This window comes from Cervus canadensis, chromosome 18 (assembly GCF_019320065.1).
Source record: "Cervus canadensis isolate Bull #8, Minnesota chromosome 18, ASM1932006v1, whole genome shotgun sequence".
In the NCBI taxonomy this organism is placed as follows: Eukaryota; Metazoa; Chordata; class Mammalia; order Artiodactyla; family Cervidae; genus Cervus; species Cervus canadensis.
In genome coordinates this window covers 11,533,849-11,554,915 of record NC_057403.1, presented here as the reverse complement: position 1 = coordinate 11,554,915, position 21,067 = coordinate 11,533,849, and the positions used below count along the sequence as shown (strand labels likewise).

The following is a 21,067-nucleotide window of genomic DNA, read 5'->3' as shown; positions in this document are numbered from 1 at the left end:
TTTTGTGAAGGGTGTAAGGCCTCTGTCTCAGTGGCGTTTGTGACGTGTGGATGTCCTGTTGCTCTGCCGTTCGTGGCGGAGACGAGCTTTGCTCTGTCGTGTTGCGTTTGCACCTTGTCAACAATCCGTTGAGTGTCTTATGTGAGTCTGTTCCTGTGCTTTCCATTCTGTTCCATTTATCTTTCACCAGTATCACACTGTCTTCAGTACCGTAATTTTATTGTAAGTCTTGAGGTTGGGGGGCATCGGTTCTCACATCCAGTCTACTAATGAGTTCATCAAAGGCATTCATCAGTGGTGTTTGATCTGTGACATTTCTTTTTGCTTCTTAATTAGAGTTTCCTTCTATCTGCTTCCATTGCCTGTCTGTTTTTGGGTGCTGTCTACTTCGTTCATTAAAGCCCTTAGCATATTCATCAATGCCATTGAAAATTCCTGATCTGATGGTTCCAGCATCCCTGGCCTGTCAGGTTCTGATGCTCGCTCTAGCTCTTAGCATGACTCACAGCAGTTTTTCCTGACAGCTGCGCGTGACGTGGAGAGAGATCCCACGACACTGAGGGCCTGCCTACTACTGAGTCCCACTTGACTTCTTTACTCTCAGAGTTGTCCGCTCTGAACCTGCCGCAGCTCTTTAATTATCGTTCAGGTCTCCTCACCTGGCGCTGGTTCCCGTGGCAGCTCTGCTCACTGGTCTCTGCTCCCGTGACTCACTGTATTCCCTGTGTCTCCAGTCTTGGGGACAGCAGCTTACCCTGTCCCCTAGCCTCTGTTATTGACCCAAGACGACTCGATTTTTCTGTCTGTTCAGCTTTCCACTTGTTGTTCAGATGGAGTGGGGACTCGGAAGCTCTTACAGGCAGAACTGGAAACAGGAAGTCCACTAAATACGAGCTTTGACTTACCATTAGGGTTAAGAAAATGCCATGAAGCTCCTAGACTCAGAAGCCGCAGTTTAGTGAAATCTTCTCAGGAGGTGACATTTGAGGTGAGACCCAAAGAATGACGAGTAAGCTAGTCAGAGGAAAGTGGGCAAAGCAGCCTTCCAGTTGGACAGGGCAGCACAGGCAAAGTCCCTGGGGTCACAGGGGGCGTGACTCCTGACAGCAAAGGGCAGGCTCCTTAATTTGCATCGCCCCGTCCCTGAGCACATAAGCAGATGGGGTGAAATCTGCCTAGTGATGACTGGTGAGTCCTGGGCCGTGGTTTAGGATCTGCGCTGCGGGCGCACTTTCTGTGTGGGCCCCGTACCTCCACCAACAGCTTATCTGCGTCCCTGACCCCCTCCTTTGTTGATGTGTGTTTGGAGCAGTCTGTGCCTGAAAGGAAATGTATCATGTTGTCTAAGAAGAAGCTCAGAGGTGATGCTGGCTCCCAGGTGGGGGTGCCAACTCAGGTGTCTGTTTCTCCACATCCTTGGTCCTGGTGCTGAGGCCAGTCCCCTCACAGACATCGTAAGCTGCTTCCCGAGGGCAGGAGCAGGTGATGTGGGACACTGTGGACCTTAGCTGCTGTCTGTGTGACGATGGAGACCAGGGTCCATAGCCTGCCAGTTTGGTCACCAGCACCCGGGAAGCATTTAAGGCCGCGGGTACTTGGACTTCTCCCCACAGACTTTGTCTGACCTGTTCTGTGCTGGTAACAGGACACCCTGCATGTTGCTGGTGTTCAGGGAGGCAGGCGGAGGCCCCTGACTCCACTGAATTAGGTAAAGTCCTCAGGAAATAGTCTCAGCGGCGCGGGGGTCTGGGGATGGAGATCGGGGAGGGGTCCTGTCTGTGCAGCCGGCGGTCACATCTGCCGTCTTTGGGGACCGAGGGTGGTGTTCTCACATGTTTCCCAGGTGCAGGGTTCTGTTTGCCTGGAGGGGAGCAGCCGCATGTTGGGTTCTCTTCCAAACCCTGCAGTCCTGGTCTCGGTTGAGAGGCTTCTTCTTCCTACACATCCCCACATTCTCTTTTTTTCTCTCTGAACAGGATGTCCTTTGCCTGAGCCAGAGCTGATCTCCCCAGCGGAGCCTGGCCCTGAGTCACAGACGTCGAAAAGAGGGCCCACCCCTGGCTCCTGCTCGTGTGAGTACCCACAGCTGGCCAGGGGGGTCAGGGCAACATGCACACCTCATGGAGGCCACGGCCCGTCCGCTCTGTGAGAATGTTCTTGTCATGGGCGCGGGGGATCCCTGCAGCCTTTGGACCCATGCTTGCCCTGCCCTGTGATGCTGCTGGGAGGTGTGGGGTGTGTCAGGTCAGTTCAGGCTCTCAGCTCCATGAGCGTGAGCTTAAAGACTAGGTGTGACATAGCACACAGCCTTGTGGCCCAAGGATGTTCCGCGATCTTTGTCTGTGCGTTTGGCCAAGGTAAATCTAGCTGCTCGGACAGGCGTATTCCAGAATCTCTGTGGCACAGTGTACGGAAAAGTGTTCTTCTTGAGCCAAGAACCACGTGGGTCTGTGGGGAGCTGTGAGCAGGCAGTGTTTTGGGACCGGAGTGCCTCCTGTCATTCGTGTGGGCCCCCCAGGGTTCCTGGCATCCTCCAGCTGGCAGAGGGGAGACAGAGAAGGAAGAGTGTCACAGCAGCTCCCAACACGGTGTTTCCCTCATGTTCCACTGACTTGCGACTTGACCTTGTCATCTGGTGCCCAGGGCTGGGAAGAGAGGCTGAGTGTGTCCACGGAGAGGAAAGAAATGGTTTGGTGAGCGTGGTTTGTTACACTCTGTTCAGTCCTGGAAATTTACAGTCCTCATGGTTTCTGCCTGTTGGGTGGTTAGAGGATGTAATAGATTGTGTGTGAAATTGCTCCTCACTGGACCTGACTGTAGAGAGCGGCTCAGCAGACGTGAGCTGTTGGTGTCACAGGACTAGTGCTTGCGAGTCAGGACAGTGTCTCACGTTTCCTTCTGGACAGCTGGAGCCCGTTGCCACCTTCTCTGCCACCGACATTCCCAGCATCAAGGGGACAGGTGCACCCTCTTTCTCTCGTCTTCTGTCCTCTTTGCCCAAACCTCAAGGCACCTCACACTCGACACACCCGAGAGAGAGCTCAGACCTTGCCCACTCCTCCCGCCTCGCGAGCAGGTCAGGAGGCGGGCACATCTCAGACAGCTCCTCGGCACGCCCGTCTCCACCAGCGCCTCCATCCAGGCGGCACCAGACCCTGTCCGTTCCGAGCGCACGTCTCGAGTCCGTCACCTCCGCCAGCTATGCGAGACCCGTCCCCACGCTCCCAGTCCAGGCTTTCGGCTTCTGCCTGGGTGATGCCAGCACGCTCCTGGCTGGTCTCCCTGTCTCTGCTCTGTGCCCCTTGTTCCTGTCTCCCACACTGACCCTCGCAGCCACTCCCCAGCCCCCGAGGTCTCAGCACGTCTTCATATCAACAGTAGAGCCTGGTCTTTGTGCTGCTTCATCCTTAAAGCCTCGCCTGTCACCTGAGTGTCCCGTGTGTAGCTTCCATCCTCGCCTCCCACTGCCTGGCTGTCTTCCACACGGTGATGTCTGTGTTCTGATACTGCTCGCCCACCCTCTCCTCCGCCACTGTGTCCACATGTCTGTTCTCTGCCTGAGTCTCCGCTGTTGCCCTGCAGAGGGGTTCATCCTTTTATTCTTAAAAAACTCTCCAAGGTTAACCCACACATTCTTGTTCTCACGCCATCAGTTTGCCTGCTTCCTGGTTAGGTCCCTGGTGCACATATTGGACTGATCCGTAATAAAAGGTTGAATCTGATTGATTGATTTTTTTGCCCCGTGTCTGGCCCTCCACTGCGCATGGTATAGGTGGTGTGTCCCTTCATCTTCACAGCAGTCCTACAGGACAGGTTCTCATTTTAGCTTTAATTTTCAAAAGAGGAAAATGAAGGCCTGTGACATTTGAGTGCCTTGCCAGGTGCCATAAAGCTCATGTTGAGTTCTTCTGGAATTCAGGCCTAGGTTTGTGTGGTCAGAGACCATGATACTCACATGACCCTAACTTCTGTTTGGTGGAGCTCAGGTACAGGTTTCACTTCACGGCTCTGTGGGCTCATTGTCATCACTGATTCATGAATGACCTAGACTAGTTGATGTAGGAATAGAATTATTTCTCTGCTTATTCGTTTCTTTTTGAACACAATGCACTTAACATCCCCAGACTCCAGCCTGAGAACCTTGCTCATGCCCTCCTGTCTCAGCGTGGGCTGCTATAACGAGAAAGCCACAGCCCAGGTAGAGCAGACTTTGTTCTGTCAGTTCAGGAATCTGGGAAGACCTGGATCAAGGTGCTGGCAGATCCCGGTTGTGGAGGGCCCACTCCCCTGTGTGCAGATGGCAGCTTTCTCCTTCTGTCCTCATGTGGCAGTGAAAAGGAGCAAGCTGTCTCCTCTCTCTTCTCGTAAGGACACTAATCCCATCTCAGAGCCCTCCTCTTTCCAACCTTGTGCCCTCATGCAGGGCAGCTCCCTGGTTCTGGAAGACCGTGTGCCTTTGTTCGTTCTCTTTCCTGAGGCTGAGAGAACCTCATCATCTTCTGTGTGCTGCAGCTTCTGCCACACCCGGAGGCCTGCCCTCACCAGGAAGCCTCCACAGCCCGTCCCTGCCGCCCACCTGGGAGCACTCGGTACCTCCTCGCTGGCTGCCCTGTGCAGAGCACCGTGAGGTGTTGTGGTTTGCAGCAGACTCACCACACGCAGTGTCACCATTCCTGTCTGCCCTCCTCGTCTCCAGACATTCTGTCCCCTGTCCATACTCTCCCTGCTGGGCTTTCCCTTTAAAATTTTCAAGAATTCAAACAGGAGAAAGAAAGAAATTGCAACCTTGGGTTTCAGAGGCCTGAAAAGACAGCAGGCTGAAAAGATGGCCCCTGTCTTCATCTTATTCCCACTGACATGGTGATTTAGTTTCTTCTACTCTGCCATCACGTATGAGCCTTTTTGTGTCTTGTCTTCCCTCCAGGTGACAACAAAAACCCTGAGGCCCCACAGTCTGCCCCTTCCCACCCAGCCTCATCTGACAAAGTCTCTCCCCAGAAACAACTGACTCAATGGGACTCAGAACACTCCCAGCTGGTGCAAACCAAGGATGGGGATGGGCCGTTGGAGATGCAGGAAGGTCCCCTGAGACCAGGCATAGGCCATCAGGGGCAGGAACTCCCTAGGAAAGTGAACCCTGATCACCATGGTTTGGGGACAGATGACCGTCTGCCCTCGAGGACTGCACAGCAGCGAGTCCCTCCAAGAGACATGCTCTGTGAACGGGAGTCACGTGGGCTGGTGACAGGACCCCTGACTCATGAAGAAAACTTTCCCCGTGAGTGTGGGGACTGTGGAAGAGCTTTCAGCACACATGGCTCCCTTGTTCGACACGAGCAGCTTCACTCTGGAGTGAAGCCCCATGGATGCACAGGGTATGGGAGAGCCTTCAGCCAGAGCACACACCTCCTACAGCACCTGCTGATCCACACCGGGGAGAGGCCCTACGAGTGCAGCGAGTGTGGGAAGGCCTTCCGCCGCAGGTCACAGCTCACAGCGCACCAGCGGATCCACACCGGGGAGAAGCCCTATGAGTGCCGTGAGTGCGGGCGGGGCTTCTCTAACAGCACTAGACTCATCCAGCACTCCATCATCCACACCGGAGAGAAGCCCTACAGGTGCCTCGAGTGCGGGAAGGCCTTCCACCGCGGGGCACAGCTCACGACGCACCAGCGGATCCACACCGGGGAGAAGCCCTATGTGTGCACCGAGTGTGGAAAGGCCTTCATCTACTGCTCCACCTTCATCTTCCATAAAAGGGCCCACACCGGAGAGAAACCGTACGAGTGCAAGGAATGTGGGAAGGCCTTCAGCAGTCGGTCAGGCCTCAGCCGGCACTTCGCCACCCACAGCGAAGAGAAGCCCTACAAGTGCACGGAGTGTGGGAAAGCCTTCAGCCGCAGGTCATACTTCAACAGCCACCAGCGGATTCACAGTGGAGAGAAGCCCTACAAATGCGTGGAGTGTGGGAAGGCCTTCTGGTGGAGCACAAGCCTCGTTCGACACTCCATCATCCACAGTGGAGAGAAGCCATGTGAGTGAAGTGAGTGTGGAACGGCCTTCAGTTGCAGCTCATCCCTTACTCAGCACCAGAGGGTTCATACTGGGGGAAACTCTGCCGTGTGACAGATGTGGGACGACTCTGCACATTTATGTCATTCCACACTTTAGAGTCGAACCTCTAAGAACTCTTTCTGGGGAAAGACTTCTGCACGTAGCCCCTGAGGAAAATCTTTTGCCATTGAAACATCTTGCTCAGAATCTGATCATTCATACCAAAAAGAAATCCCCTCATTTTTCTTCCCTGTGAGAAAACCTATTTGCAAGATATCCATTGTCATCTAAAGAATCATGTTAGAAACGGAGTCAGCCTGGAAACTTATTCTGTATCTGAAAATTCATGCAGGAGAGTGAGCCAATCTTTATTTTGCACTTAGCAAAACCTTCAGGCACATCTTCTTCCTCAGTTTACACTGCAAAATTATCTCAGGGATATTTAAACAAAAGAGGAAGAGACAGGGAAGAGAAGAAGAAATGCAAACACAGCTTTCAGATATCCATGAGGAGCCTGAGGCATTTTGTCATCCCTTAGTTTATCTGAGTTAAGAGGAGTGTTGTTGCAGAGATCAGATGACCTCGTTCCTTTTATTTATCTTGTATACACATGCACTGCTGTCCATTGTCAGGAGAGTTAAACAGCTGAGAGTGTGTCTGAAAAGATTTACTAATAGCCACCTTTGCTTGCCTAGTAGCTCAGACAGTAAAGCATCCGCCTGCAATGCAGGAGACCCGGGTCGATCCTGGGTCGGGAAGATCCTCTGGAGCAGGAACTGGCAACCCACTCCAGTGTTCTCGCCTGGAGAATTTCATGGACAGAGGAGCCTGGCGGGCTACAGTCCATGGGGTTGCAAAGAGGCGGACACGACTGAGCAGCTAGCACACACACCTTTGTTCTACAGCATTGTCTCTACCCTTGAGCAGCCTGTGTCTGTGAGGAATATGAAGGCTTGCCTTACACTTTCATATTTAAGGAGATAAAGATGTATGTGTGAATGAACCCATTTTACTGAAATGATTTTTTTTTTTCCGGCAGGTGAGTTGTTACACACTCCTTAGCGGATTCCGACTTCCATGGCCACCGTCCTGCTTGATTGATATTTTTGAAACATAATGTGTCATGTGTCTTTAACCAGCTGACACTCATACTTAATCTCTTTATCTTTTTATTTGTCTGTAGGGTGAGTAGGACAGTGTAACTGTGCATCCTTCCCACATGTCCCGGTTCTTCCCTCTGATTCCTCCTTAGAGAGGCTTCACGAACACTTCAGTGAGTTTCTAGAGGTTAAATTGCAGCCAAAACAGAACAAAACACGCAGCTAATGTAAGCTAAATGATAGCAATACATTCAGAGAAGGAATCTCATTTTTAATCTTACAAAAGTTTGTGTGAAGACTCACTGTCAAGTAAAGTGACTGGAAATTTTCCGACTGAAATGAGCTTGTGTCCGTACAGGTACAGGTGAGTTCCACGGTTGTCGCCTTTGGCTTAGTCCCAGCATAAGGACTAATGACTAATATCATTTGTCAGGGTATTTTGAGATTCCTTCCTTTTATTTTTTTAAGCAACATGTGATAGTATTACCTCACGTTAAGAAATATACTGTACAGAAAGACATAAAAATAATCATGTATTCACTGTGAACCCCTCTCAGGGCTTTTCAAGTGACTCCATGTCGAGTTCTGTATGGCCGTTGTAGGCCATGTGATTTCTGTTGTGTTACTCTATGGCATTATTGTGAAGGCCACTCTTCATGCTTTTCATGTCTTGTCTAAGAAGTCTTCAGCAAGCTCTAGGTTCTTAAATCTCTGATACAAGTTGAGTTCCTTTTTGTATTAACCGTGTGCAGTTTAAGTTGTGGTTTTTCTTGCCTAAGGATGTTCAGTTGTTCTTGGCACCATTTGAATAGTTGAAAAGACTATCCTGCCTCTATTGAACTGAAATTAATAAAAAAAAAAAATCTGTTGGGCATGTTAATTTTTGGACTGTTTCTGAGTTCTTTATGTGATCCTACTGATCTGTGTATTTAAACCTCTGCTAGTACGTTATGTTGAATACTGTAGCTATTAAGTCTTAAAATTGGATAAAGTACTTCCATCTTCTTTATCGTTTTTTTCTTTATAGTTTTTAAAATTGATTTAGCTTCCCATGTCAATTTTTCCTTTGGTTTCCTGTATAAGTTTTAACATGTACTGGTCTATATATTAAAAACATCTTGTGGGATTTTTATAGAAATTCCATTAATCTATGGATCATTTTTGTGAAATTTGGCATCTTTATTATGTTGAGTCTTCCACTCCATGAACATGGTATGTTTCTGCATTTATTTGGATCTCTGATTTAGTTCATAAGTGTTTTATAATTTTCAGCTTACAGATCCTGAGCATATTTTGTTAGGTTTTTATTGAGTTTTTAACTTCAGTTTTATCATTGTCATTACTGTTATTGAGAAATATATTAAATTTTTATATGTTGACTTTGTATCCTATGGCCTTGCTGGACTCATTTATTAGTTCTAGCAAGTTTCTTTGTTTGCAGATTCCTCAGGATTTTCTTCATAAGCAATAAGTTATCTATCTGCAGCTCAGCTCAGACGGTAAAGAATTTGCCTGCAATGTAGGGGGCCCAGGTTCAATCACTGGGTTGGGAAGATCCCTGGAGCATGAAAGTGGCAACCCACTCCAGTATTCTTACCTGGGAAATCCATGGAGAGAGGAACCTGGTGGGCTACAGTCCTTGGGGTCACAAGGAGTTGAACACAACTGAGCAAATAACACTTACCTGGGAATAGTGAACATCTTATTTCTTCTTCCTTAGATGTATCCTTTTTATTTCCTTTTCCTTTCTTTATTCTGCTAGCTAGAATTTCCAGTACAATGTTGAATAGAAATGATGAATGAGGACTCCCATGTCTTGTTTTTAATGTTAACGGGAAAGTATTCAGTGTTGCTTGACCATTAAATAAGATGACAGTATGGGTTTTTATATAGATGTTTTAAAATCAAGTTTGGTAGGTTTCCCTCCTCATTTGCAAAGAGCTTTCATTATGAATTGGTGTTGAATTTTGTCAAATACCTTTTCTCTTTCAGCTGATACGATCATACGACTTTTCCTCTATAGCCTGTTTATATGATGGATTGTCTGACTGGATTTGAATGTTGACCAAGCCTTGCATTTCTGCAGTAATCCCTGTAGTTATAGAATATGGAACACACAGACATACACACATTCCTTTTGCCAGTATTTTGTCAAGAAACTTTATGTGTAAAATCATGAGCATATTGGCCTATACATAGTTTATTTTTTTGACACTGCTGTCTGAATAATACTGGCCTCCCAAAATGAACTTTGAGTGTTTCTCCCTCCCCACCAGCCCCCCGCCCATCCTGGTTGAGATTTTGAGAGTTGGTTTTCTTTCTTCTCTAAATATTTGGTAGAATTCTCTGGTGAAACCATTTTGGCCTGGAGATTCCATTTAATGGAATTCATTAACTACACTTCATGAGAATATGTAGGGTTGTCATTAGCTTTGATACATTGTACACTGAAGTTTCAAGTTGCATATCTTATAATGATTTAAAATCAGCAAAATTATGCTTTGAATAATAGGACTTGAGCACTTTAGAGGAGAGACCATAGAGACCCTCTTCAATTTAATGATTAGAAAACTGAGGTGCAGAGAAGGCAGGTGGCTAGTGCAAGCCCATATTCTCAAGGTAAAGCCAGATCATGTCTGTTTGTCCTAGCCATTGGAATTCTGCCCTTTATACTGCTTAATAAAAGCCCTATCCAGTTGGCATTGAGGATGTGATTATTTTCAAAAAGCACATTTTGATGATCTTTACTTCCTTCAGGCATAGTTATTTTCTAACAATTTCAAGCACATCTTTAGATGTTTTCATTCACATCTTCTGTTACTAATCTGTGTCCTGCTTTATTTCATTCTGTTTTATTTCATCCTATGCAAATTAAAGAATTTTTTATAGTCCTGTTTATTGTCTGTTTTATATATATTTATTTTGTGCTAAAAAGCAAACATCCTCTATTTAGCATATGCAGTTCTATATGTATCTGTCAGGACAGATTTATTCATCTTGGTGTATGGATCTGGTAGAAACTTGACCAATGTTATTCCTGCCTTATAAAAATTACTGAGATAGCATTAAGATGTTTCAATTTATTTATAGATGTAACTTTTTATTCTTAGAGTAAAATTATTTTACATAAGTTGATGTTTAAGATTGTATACAAATTTAAAAATATGTCTTCCTGCTATTTTGTTTCTTAAATCTATTTTTCAGATACAAATGCACCCTTTTGTATTTTGTTTTTAAATAACTAATATATTTATTTTCCAAAATTTTATTTGCTTTATCTCTGTAACATATCTTCAAAACTGACTTATAAACTGAATATTGCTGGATAGTTTTCAGCCTACTAAAAACTACTGACATCTAATTCAAACATTTATTCAATATACATTTCATGTGATAGCTGGCATATTTAATTTAAAATGCATCTTCCTATTGTGGTTATCTTTGCTTCAGTTCTGTGTCTACACATTCTTTTAAAAATTTCTGTAGATTATTTACATTCTAAACTTCACTGTTAGTTGGTAATGTCTATACTTCTGCTTTATTAGTGTTTAAGCTTAAAAATTATAATGCATGTCTTTAACACAGCAAAGTATAAGTTAATATCAACCTTTTGCATGATGTGATGGATATTGTTGAGGATCACGTGGTAATTCCATTGTTCTCCTCAACGAGATATTGTTCATGTTTTACATAGATAATTAACTGCCTTTATTCACAGGTGCCCGTTTCTTGGCTCTTCGGTCCTTCTGTCACTGCAGACCTTTCACCTGGGATCATTTTCCTCTGGCCTTAAATGTAGTTCTAGGGTCTATTTTGTGTGGGTTACTTTTTGTTTTTTTAAATTGGAGTATAGTTGCTTTACAGTGTTGTGTCATGTGTGGGTGAGTTATCTACTATTTCATTCTCTTTTGGACAAACATTTTCAGTATATCCATCCACTATGTCTTGGACCCACTATATGTCGTATGTGACTTGAGGTGATTTATTTTGTGTTAACAGTTTCCTGGTATTAAGGAACAGTATTTGAACATGCTACAAGAACAACACATCCTAGAAATTCTAATAGGCTCAGTAATTAGGTAGGGTTTTGAGTTGTTGGAATAATAAAAGGATGACTGTGTAGAATGCATTGGAGAAATAATATGTCTGGTAACCAAACTGATGGATTGTGACATAAACCGACTAGATGCCTAACAAACTCCATTGTCTCTTTCTGGATGCCTGGAAGGTCAGCATGTCCCAGCTTTCCTTAACAGTTAACTCTGGGACCGTGTGCATAAGTTGTGGCCAGATGAATACAGGCAGAAGTGGTTGTGGATGTGTGTCTTAATTGTTCTTGCATTTGTGCACCGTTCTGGGAATCTCCTCAGTGGTTCTCAATCTCAAACCTCCCCAGGACTTAGTACTCCCTTGGGTGCTGTAGGTTCAGGAGGTGGGTTGATGGTAATGATGTCTTGATGAGGACAGGTCCTGATGACCTGAAAAGCCTCTGAGCTTCCAGCTGGGCCATCTCATCATCACATATTTGTACCCAAGTCTGCCAGTCCTTAGGGTCAGAAGAAGAGGACAGGCGGGCAAGAAGGAGGCCCCAGTCATTGGGAGCTCGATATGTCATCATGTCATAAACGTGAAACTATCAACTCCACTCTACTTGGACCTGAGGGCACTTAGTCCTGATGTTCCCAAGATCAGACTCTTACTTGTAATATTGCAACTCTTTGGGCATTGTGCCTACCTGTAGTTTAAGAAGTCTACCTGCTCTTTAAGAGATAACTAAATATGAATAGAAAAGAAGAACTATGCAAAGTAGTACATACAAATGTATGGTTTTATGTAAAGCATTTAATCAGTACCTGAGAGGCTACTTGCCAACTCAAGGAATTGTGTTTGCATAAATAATGCCAACATTCTTGCAAAGAGGTATCCACAACTTAGCCTTTCACAGCCTTGTACATTAAAGCATTGTGCCTGCAATCCCATGGACTGCAGCCAGCCAGGCGCCTCTGTCCATGGAACTCTCCAGGCAAGTACACTGGAGTGGGGTTGCCATTCCCTTCTCCAGGGGATCTTTCTGACCCAGGGGTCGAACCTGTGTCTTAGACTCTCATTGCAGGCAGATTCATTACCATCTGAGCTACCAGGGAAGCCCCCTTCTCCAGGAGATCTTCCCAATCCAGGGATCGAACCTGGGTCTTCTGCATTGCAAGTAGATTCTTTACCGTCCTAGCCACCAGGCAAGCCCCATGTTAATACTAATGACAGTAGTAATGTTTAGTCAATCAGTCGTGTCCAACTCTTTGTGACCCCATGGTCTGGAGCACTCCAGGCTTCCCTGTCATTCACCATCTGCCGGAACTTACTCAAACCCATGTCCATCAAGTCGGTGATGCCACCCAACCATCTCATTCTCTGTCGTGCCCTTCTCTTGCCTTCAGTCTTTCACAGCATCAGGGTCTTTTCTAATGAGTTGGCTCTTCGCTCCAGATGGCCTGAGTATTGGAACTTCAGCCTCAGCATCAGTCCCTCCAATGAATATTCAGTATTGATCTCCTTTAGGATTCACTGGTTTGCTCCCCTTGCAGTCCAAGGGATTCTCAAGAGTCCTCCAACACCACAGCTCAAAAGCATCAATTCTTCAGTGCTCAGCCTTCTTTATGGTCCAGCTCTCACATCCATACGTGACTGCTGGATAAACCATAGCCTTGACTATATGGACCTTTGTTGGCAAAGTAATGTCTCTGCTTTTTAATACTTGTCTAAGTTGGTCATGGTTTTTTTTTTTTTTTTAACCCCAAGGAGCAAATGTCTTAATTTCATGGCTGCAGTCACCAGCTGCAGTGATTTTGGAGTCCAAGAAAATAAAGTCTGTCATTGTTTCCATCGTTTCCTCATCTATTTGTCATGAGGTGATGGGAAGGGTGCCATGATCTTCGTTTTCTGAATGTTGAGTTTCAAGCCAGCTTTTTCACTCTCCTCTTTCACTTGAATCAAAATGCTCTTCAGTTCCTCTTGGCTTTCTGCCATAAGATGGTGTTGTCTGTCTGTCTGAGGTTATTGATAATTTCTCCCAGCAATCTTGATTCCAGGTTGTTCTTCATCAGCCTGTTATTTCGCATGACATGCTCTGCATATAAGCTAAATAAGCAAGGTGACAATATACAGCCTTGACATACTCCTTTCCCAACTTTGAACCGGTCTGTTGGTCCGTGTCCATTCTCTGTAGCTTCCTGACCTGCACACAGGTTTTGCAGCAGGCAGGTATGGTGGTCTGGCATTCGCATCGCTTTAAGAATTATCCATAGCTTGTGAGCTCAGCCTCGTGCCCTGCGTCTGGAAGGGGCCCTAAGTCCTGCGTTGATCAGAGAAGGCGGGGCATTGCCCCCAGGCCTATGGCAATTTGGGCAGTCTCCTTTAAGAGGAAGCCCCGCCCTGTATTAGGAAAAGTGAAGCTAAGTTATCTCCCAGTCTCTTCTCTTGGCGCCGAGGGGCTGTCGACAAGGAGAAGGGAAATAGCGCACGCGCGTGGGCACAGGCTGGGCGTTAACTATGGTGCACAGACGTGCCCGCCCCCACCCCTAGGCCAATCACAGTCCGGGAAAGGGCGTTTCCGGCGCCTTCGGGGCGGGACTTCCTGTCTCGTTGCTGTAGAGCCTCCTTCCGGGAGCGGTTGACGGTTGAAAGGTGATCACGTGGACCGGAGCACAGCTCCGGGTCCGTGTCTCTAGGGCCTGGCGGGTAAGGCCAGCGAGGTAGCGGGCCTATCTCCGCACCTCATCGGAGCCGTGACGCCCCAGCCCCGGCTCCTTCGCCGTGACACTGTCTCCGTCTATGGGACAGGAGACTTCGCGCCTCGCGTTTGCCAGTCTCCATCGAGACTGCACGTTTCTGCAGGCCTCCACCCGCGCTCCGTCGCCAAGGGCCCCGGGGACGGCGGCCTGGGCCTTCCGGGCATTTGACGTCATTTTGTTGTTGTTGTTTGACATCATTTTATAGCGAGGTTCGGAGTTTGAGGCGCAGCCCGAGGGGACCCTGCCCTGGTCTCCCGCCTCACGGGGCCCCATTCCTCCCACTGCGTCCAGTGGCAGTGGCGGGTGCGGCAGCACTGATGAACCCAGCGCAGGTGAGTGGAGGGTCACCCAGGGCCACGCCGTGCGTCCGCGCCCCTGGCGGTAGCTGCTGGTGTTTGTCCGGGGGCTCTGCCTTCCCTTCTCTCTGTTCTTGGTCGCGGGTCTCTGGAGGGAGTCGCTTCTGGGCTAGGATACCGAATTCAGGCATATGAATAGATTCCTAAACTGACAACCTCGGGAGTAAACTTCGGCGCCATGTGCCGACTCTCAGGGGTGAGCCTGAGTTGGGAGTGATCAGGCTCTACCTTGTGCCTTAGGGGAACAGAGAGCACCGGGCTGAGGTCAGGCCTGGAATGACAGCCAGAGGAGCTAGACCTCCCTTCTGAAAGTTTGGGGATAAGGTGGAGGTGATTTAACACGTTTCGTTACATAGGTTTCCTCTGGCTGCCCAGAGGAGGCTGTGGAAGTGAGGGAAGAGGCAGGGAGCCCCGGGAGGATTGTGAACCGATAGCTTTAAGACCCAAGTCCTGGGGACTGGTGGGAGAAGGTGAGCGCGAGCGTGATTGTGCCTGGGAGATCCAGTTTGGATGACACCAGGACAACAAGCTGGCAGGAGAGAGTTCGAGGCCCGTCATACTGTACTTAGCTTAGGAAGTATTTTTTTCTGCCCACCTGCCTGGTTTTGCTCTGGGCTGCACACAGTAATCAGAGGGAAAAGAGGAGAGAGCAACTACCAGTGTGGTGCAAAGTCAGGCGTCTCCTCTGAGTTGGGACACTGGGGAGAAGAGGTACCTGGGATGCTCTGGGGAGAGATGCTGCCTGCCAGCTTATCTGTCCCCATCGTGGCAGGGCTGTGTGACCTTCGAGGATGTGTTCGTGTACTTCTCCCGGGAGGAGTGGGAGCTGCTAGAGGAAGCTCAGAGACTCCTGTACCGTGATGTGATGCTGGAGAACTTTGCACTTGTGTCATCGCTGGGTAAGTCCCTCTTTTAGTTATCCGTTGCTACCTGGCAAATTACCCCAAAGCTTAGTGCATTGAATAGACAAACATTTATCTCACAGTTGCTTTGGGTAAAGAATCAGGCATATTCTACAACCTGCCCTTGGAAGTGCCATCCCACAGTGTTACATTATTTTCTAATGAACAAAATTATATTCTGTTCATTATAAAATAGTGTTTAAACCCAGCCAGCACTCAGCTGGAAGGCGTTAAAAGGGACATGATTCTCAGTTTCCTGAGCTGGATGTAGTTTCTTCTCACGGGCAGTTCTCGATGCCTCACAGTTCTGTCATGGCGCAGCTTCTTTCCTTGTTCCCTGGAGTAAAAGTGTGAGTCCCAGGGCTGGGCGAGGGACACCTTCCTCCTTTCCCAAAGCCGCCCCAACCTCTGCTGCCGGGAACTTTGAGATGAAGTACTTGGGGGTGAGAAGTCTTGCAGTCTACCCCCGACATGCCAGATCCCTGGCCTCTCTGTGCCCCAGGTTCTGCCCCCTTCCGCCATCTTCTCTGTGAAGGGGGTCTGCTGGGGTCACTACTGGCCCCTCATCAGCTGTTCTTTCCCATTAGGACTTGCAGTTTCCAGGTCTCATGGGGCTACCGAGCTGCAGCCGGAGGGGAGCCTGGGGTGCCTGAGGAGGTAGACGCTGCTCCGGTCAGAGCAGAGAAGACCTGGAGGAGGCCCAGGCCTGGTGAGTGGAGGGCACGGGCATCAGGGCTGGCTTCACTTTATAGCAGCAATTTGCGCTGCGTCTATAGTGTCTCCTTCCCCAACTTTGATGCTTTGCTCATTTGTCACTTCTACTCTGCTCTTAGGTACCTGTTCATCCCACCCCCCTTTCTAGTCGCACATCTTATCTGACTTCTTGCTCCTCCATGCAGCACTCCACAGCATTGGGTTTCTTTTAACGTGTCACGAGATGTGCACATATCCTTAGTTTTCCTTGAACACTATCAGGCCAGATAGTCTATTCTGGGCCAGGTTAGATATTCTGTCAGGCCAGGTTTTTCTGGCCCTGGCTAGACCCTTTTTCTCAGCACTCAACCGGCTCAAGGAACCAAGAGCCTTGCTTGGAGACCATCTGCATGGTGTGGTTCAGAGAGCCCCTGGTCACACTGTGCCCCATCGTGGTATCCCCTCCTCCAAGGTTCCCTTCCTCTGTAAGTGTCAGAGGCCCCTCCTCCTCCTGATTCTGGGCCCCTTGTGAGGCCCGCAGTCCCACAGACCCGTTGCCAGTTATCAGACACACATTTGTTACCGGAGGCCACCAGCTGAACGTGCATCTGTCTTCCCTCAGGTCGTTGGCCCGGAGTGGCGGGTGTGGCCGCACCTTCTGAGCAGGGGGCTCCTGTGAGCCGGCTGCAGATGAGAACTGCCCAGGCCGAGCCCTCCACCCACGCGGCTCACCCCTGCGACATGTGTGGCCCAGTCTTGAAAGACAGTTTGGCCCCTGGCTGAGCCGCCGGGAACTCCCAGCAGGTGAATCACGGGGAGAGATTTCGGGTGTAGTGTAAACCTCGACCAGATGCAGAAGTGGTAGAATGGAGTCTTCAGAAGAGAAAACGCAGGCTTCATTTGTAAAGTACTACGGATCCTATACATCAGAGACAGCCTTCACTTGCAGGGAGGGTGGAGAGAACTTCCCGGCCAGCACCCAGCCCCTCGCCATGGGGAGAAGCCAAGCGGGCGTGTCAGGAGCTTATTCTCTGCTGTCATCGCCATGGGGTCCTTTTGGGTATTGGTTCCCGTTGGGCCGGAAAGCACAACTGAGGCCATAAAGCTTTCTGCCTCTCAGTGGCCCTTGTTGGAGGGAACGTTGCTCCAGGGTCAGTTGACTCTGGGACTCTGGGTTAGAGCAAACTAGAAATCAGAAATGCAAGAAGGGCTGTGGAGCCCAGGGACAGTTTCCCACAAGGAGAGTCTTCAGGAGGAGGATGAGCTGTGAACACAGCGGTGTGAGAACAGGTGACAGTCTGTGCTCCAGCAATTACCGGAACAATTACTCCTGTAGATGCTTTTCACAAACAGAACTCACATGCACCAGGGAAAGCTTCCATGATCTATGCAGGCAAGAATCTCTGCAAGTGGAAGAAATGTGGGATGGCTTTAACAAACATCGATGTGCCTTTCTCCTGAGGGTGGGCCCGAGTCAGCACGTGAGGATTTGTGCTCAGCAGAACCACAGGAGTGGTCAGGCTCATGCAGTAACAGCACATTGACACTGAGAAGCCTTATGAATGCAGAGAATGTGGGAAAGTGTCTTGTGTCTGCTCTGCTTTTGTTCCAAGTAACATTTCCCACTCCAAAGACAGTCATACTTTGAGTGCAAAGTATGTGGGTACACCTTTTGTGACAACTTTTTTCACTCATCGTGTGAGGGTTCTCACAAGAGAGGATCCCAGAGTACAGTGAATGTGGAAAGGCCTTCATTCGCCCTTATTTGTCTGGCCTAATAGGATCCATGCTGGAGAAAAACCATTTGAGTATAAGAATATCAGAGAGCCTTTCGTTATAGCTCCTCCCTGATTCCATATGGGAAGGCTCACATGAGGGAGAAACGCTGTGAATCCAGTGAATGTGGACAGTCCCTCTGCCTTCATTTATTCCTTACCAAGCCTCAGAGTGTTCACACTGGGGAGAAACCCTGTGAGCGTAAGAAATGGGCCAAAGCCTTTTACATGTGAACTTGTCTCAGGCACTATCAGAGAACTCATACTGCGAAAAGACCTTTTGAATGTAACTCCTGGGGAAAATCTTCTGAACAGAGGAAGCGTCATACTCTGAGGAATTATACCAAAGAGAAATAACTGTTCGTATGCTGTGAGAAAATCTTCTGAAATCAGTCATCACTTATTGTCATTGGAAGAGTCATATAGGAAATGGATCCATCCTCGGACATTGCATCTGAGAATTTATAAAGGAGAGAGAACCAGCGGCTACTGTGCAGTTTCAAAAATCTTCAACCATAACTCTGCCCTTACTATGCACTGAAAAAGCAACCACAGGAATATTTAAACAACAAAAACAAAGGAGAAAGAAAAATATAAGTAGATATAACAGGCCAAGAAATGTATTTATGACTTTTCTGGTTTTCCTGAGAAACCAATGACAGTTTATTGTCTGTTTTTTGTTGTTGTTGTTGTTGTTTTTGAGTGGCAAAACAAACTCTCAATTTGTTTGAGAGATTAAACACCTGAATTAATATGCGCTGTGTGCCATGCCGCACCGGGAAAGCTGGAAGCTTGAGAACATCTCTGCAAATGTTACTTGTTACGAAACATCATCTTAGGTGATGCCTTGATTTATGAAGCCTTTAAAACTTAAATTAGGATACAAAAATGTTGTCTAAAATTATAATCTAAAGACATAAGGACACACTTATGAATGGATCCATTTTACTTAACTACTTAAAACTGTTTAAGGCTTCATTTTTATTTATTTATCCATTAATTATTGAGATATAATTGACCTATAACTATGTATGTTTAAGATGTACAACATATTTATCAGATAAATTTACACTGTAGTATGATTGCCATCGTAGCATCAGTTAGCCTCCATTGTGCCACAGAATTATCATCTCTTTTAGTGGTGGGAACAAATAAGATATCTCTTGGCAAGTTTAATGTTTATAATATAGTTTTATTGTCTGTAATCCCGGTACTTTATGTTAGAGCTCTTGGAATTACTTGTCTACGAGTTGTAAGTGTATACCCCTGAACATCTCTCTCCCATCCCCTCACCCCACCCCCGGCCTTTGGTAACCATCACTGTAATGTTTTACAGCTCAGTTTTTGGTTTTGTTTTGCTTTTTCCACGCATAAGGGATATTATACAATATTTGCTGTATATCACTTAGCATGACTTTCTCAAGGTTCATCTGTATTGTTGAAAATGGCAGGATTTCCTTTTTTATCAAGGCTGAGTATATGTGTTTTTATTCCTTTATTGTCGGGGTCCTTTAATGGACCGGAGCCTGGTGGTCCAGAGTTGACAATAAGAAAGTCAAAGAGAAAGAGGCTGATGTTCCCTGGTTTACGCAGAGAACCAATAAAGCCCTTGACACAGGTCTTGGATTGCTCACGAAGGCACAGGGCGCCCTCTCGAGGGGGACTTGGAAGCCTGGGCAGGAAAGTGAGCATGACGGGTTTCTACACTCCAGAGAATTAGCCAGGGGGCGGGCGGGTGGCGGGGGGGCGGCAAAAAAGACACCTAAGCTCTGATGGAGCAAAGGTGCTTTAATAATCTTTCTGTGAGTATATATAGGCTGTTGTACAAGACATTTCTTTCGATAATGATAAAGATCAGAAAACCAAATGTACAGCAACTGTTACCAAGGGATTAATAGTGATCACAAGGTCAGGTGACAATCCATATCTCAAGAAAGAGGATCGAGACTAAGCAGTTTTATCGTAAAGAGAATGTTTACTGAAGGAGACTCAAGCCTGCCTCACATAATGACCTCAGTCCTGGGAGTGGCTTGCTGTTCCACTGAAAAGGAACAGAGGATTTATGAGAAGCAGCACATAGGAATCCTCCTGTTAAACATTCCCTGACAATTTATCCGTTGATGGACATTCTGGTTGTTTCCACATCTTCGCTGTTGTGAACTATAATAAACATGGAAGTGCGTCTGTCTCTTTTTATGCAGATGTACACACAGATACCCACCAGGGCACAGAATAGAGAGGATATATTTATATTGATCAAAGACACACGCACACGTGAAAACAGACACAGGACACCCAGATACGTGTGCTCACAAGTCCCATACATACCATGAACAGTGCTCACAGGGACGTGCATGGACAACACACAGACGCATCCACCGGCAGCAAGATACATACATGCAGACACGGGCACTGGTGTGCAGGAGTGTGGAGACATCCAGAGAAAAACTGGACGCACACATAGGCTACACAAGGACAGCAGGAATGGATACACTGAGAGAGGGGCACATGGAGAGAAGCAAAGATAGACACCTTTGTACAGCCACATTGACAGATGTAGATGTACAAATGGTTGTACATGAATAGGTGGAACCATCCAGAGACACACACAACAGCTCACTCGCTCACATACACACACATTTACATGGGCATTTCCAAATGCAGATAATCATATGTATACACATAGAGTGTGATGATAAACATTTAACTCTGCTCTTAAGAAAGAAGCGCATATAGATTATGTAAGTTGATTACAAATTTTATTGACATAAAGGGTGTGATGTGCTTCCCAGGTGCCGCACTGGTAAAAATCCACCTGCCAGGGCAGGAAATGCAAGAGACGTGGATTTGATCCCTGAGTGGGGAAGATTCCTCAGAGCAGGAAGTGGCCCCCCACTCCAGTATTCTTGCCTAGAGAATTCCTTGGACAGAGGAGCCTGGAGGGCTACAGTCCGTGAGGTCACAAAGAGTCCCAGCATGTCCCAGTCATGCTCAGACACACTGAGCAGCCGCTTACAATGCAGTTTACAAATGGTGATGGTACATTCAATGGTTTTTGTTGCAAATTCCACAAACCAATTAATTAATTCTGCCAAGAGGAGCCTCCGACATCTTCCTCTAGCTGTATGTGTAAGAAATTGTGGTCATGATGAATAGTACCAGTGACAGCTTGTGTGTGTTCAGCACCAGGTCTTGTGCTAAGCACTTTTCATCTCACTTCCCATTTGGAAGGTATTTTCCCATTTCAGTTGCTGTAGTTGGGGCAGGGAGGTGGTCACGACTTCCAGTTCCCACCCCCGGGGTTTCTGTGTCAGAAAGTGTAGGTTGGATCCCGGAATGTGCGTTTTGGGCAAGTTCAGAAGGGATGCTGAGCCCGTTTTGGATATCAACGAATAGCAG

General features: G+C 47.3%; 1 protein-coding gene and 1 long non-coding RNA gene across 2 annotated transcripts in view; both read left to right on the top strand.

The window, feature by feature from the left end:
- The window catches only part of LOC122420513 (zinc finger protein 805-like), a 39,117-nt gene extending 30,577 nt beyond the window's left edge, over positions 1 to 8,540 (top strand). Inside the window, 5 exon segments of the mRNA XM_043435654.1 lie at positions 1,977 to 2,072; positions 4,925 to 6,112; positions 6,115 to 6,207; positions 6,210 to 6,239; positions 6,242 to 8,540. Coding sequence (XP_043291589.1) covers positions 1,977 to 2,072; positions 4,925 to 6,112; positions 6,115 to 6,207; positions 6,210 to 6,239; positions 6,242 to 6,345 — 1,511 coding nt within the window. The 3' untranslated portion in view covers positions 6,346 to 8,540.
- A 5,171-nt stretch (positions 8,541 to 13,711) lies between these two features.
- LOC122420065 lies at positions 13,712 to 19,849 on the top strand. The gene is made up of 4 exons (XR_006263163.1): positions 13,712 to 14,274; positions 15,071 to 15,197; positions 15,788 to 15,909; positions 16,516 to 19,849. It is a non-coding gene; the product is annotated as an uncharacterized LOC122420065 (long non-coding RNA).
- The last annotated feature ends 1,218 nt before the right edge of the window (positions 19,850 to 21,067 follow it).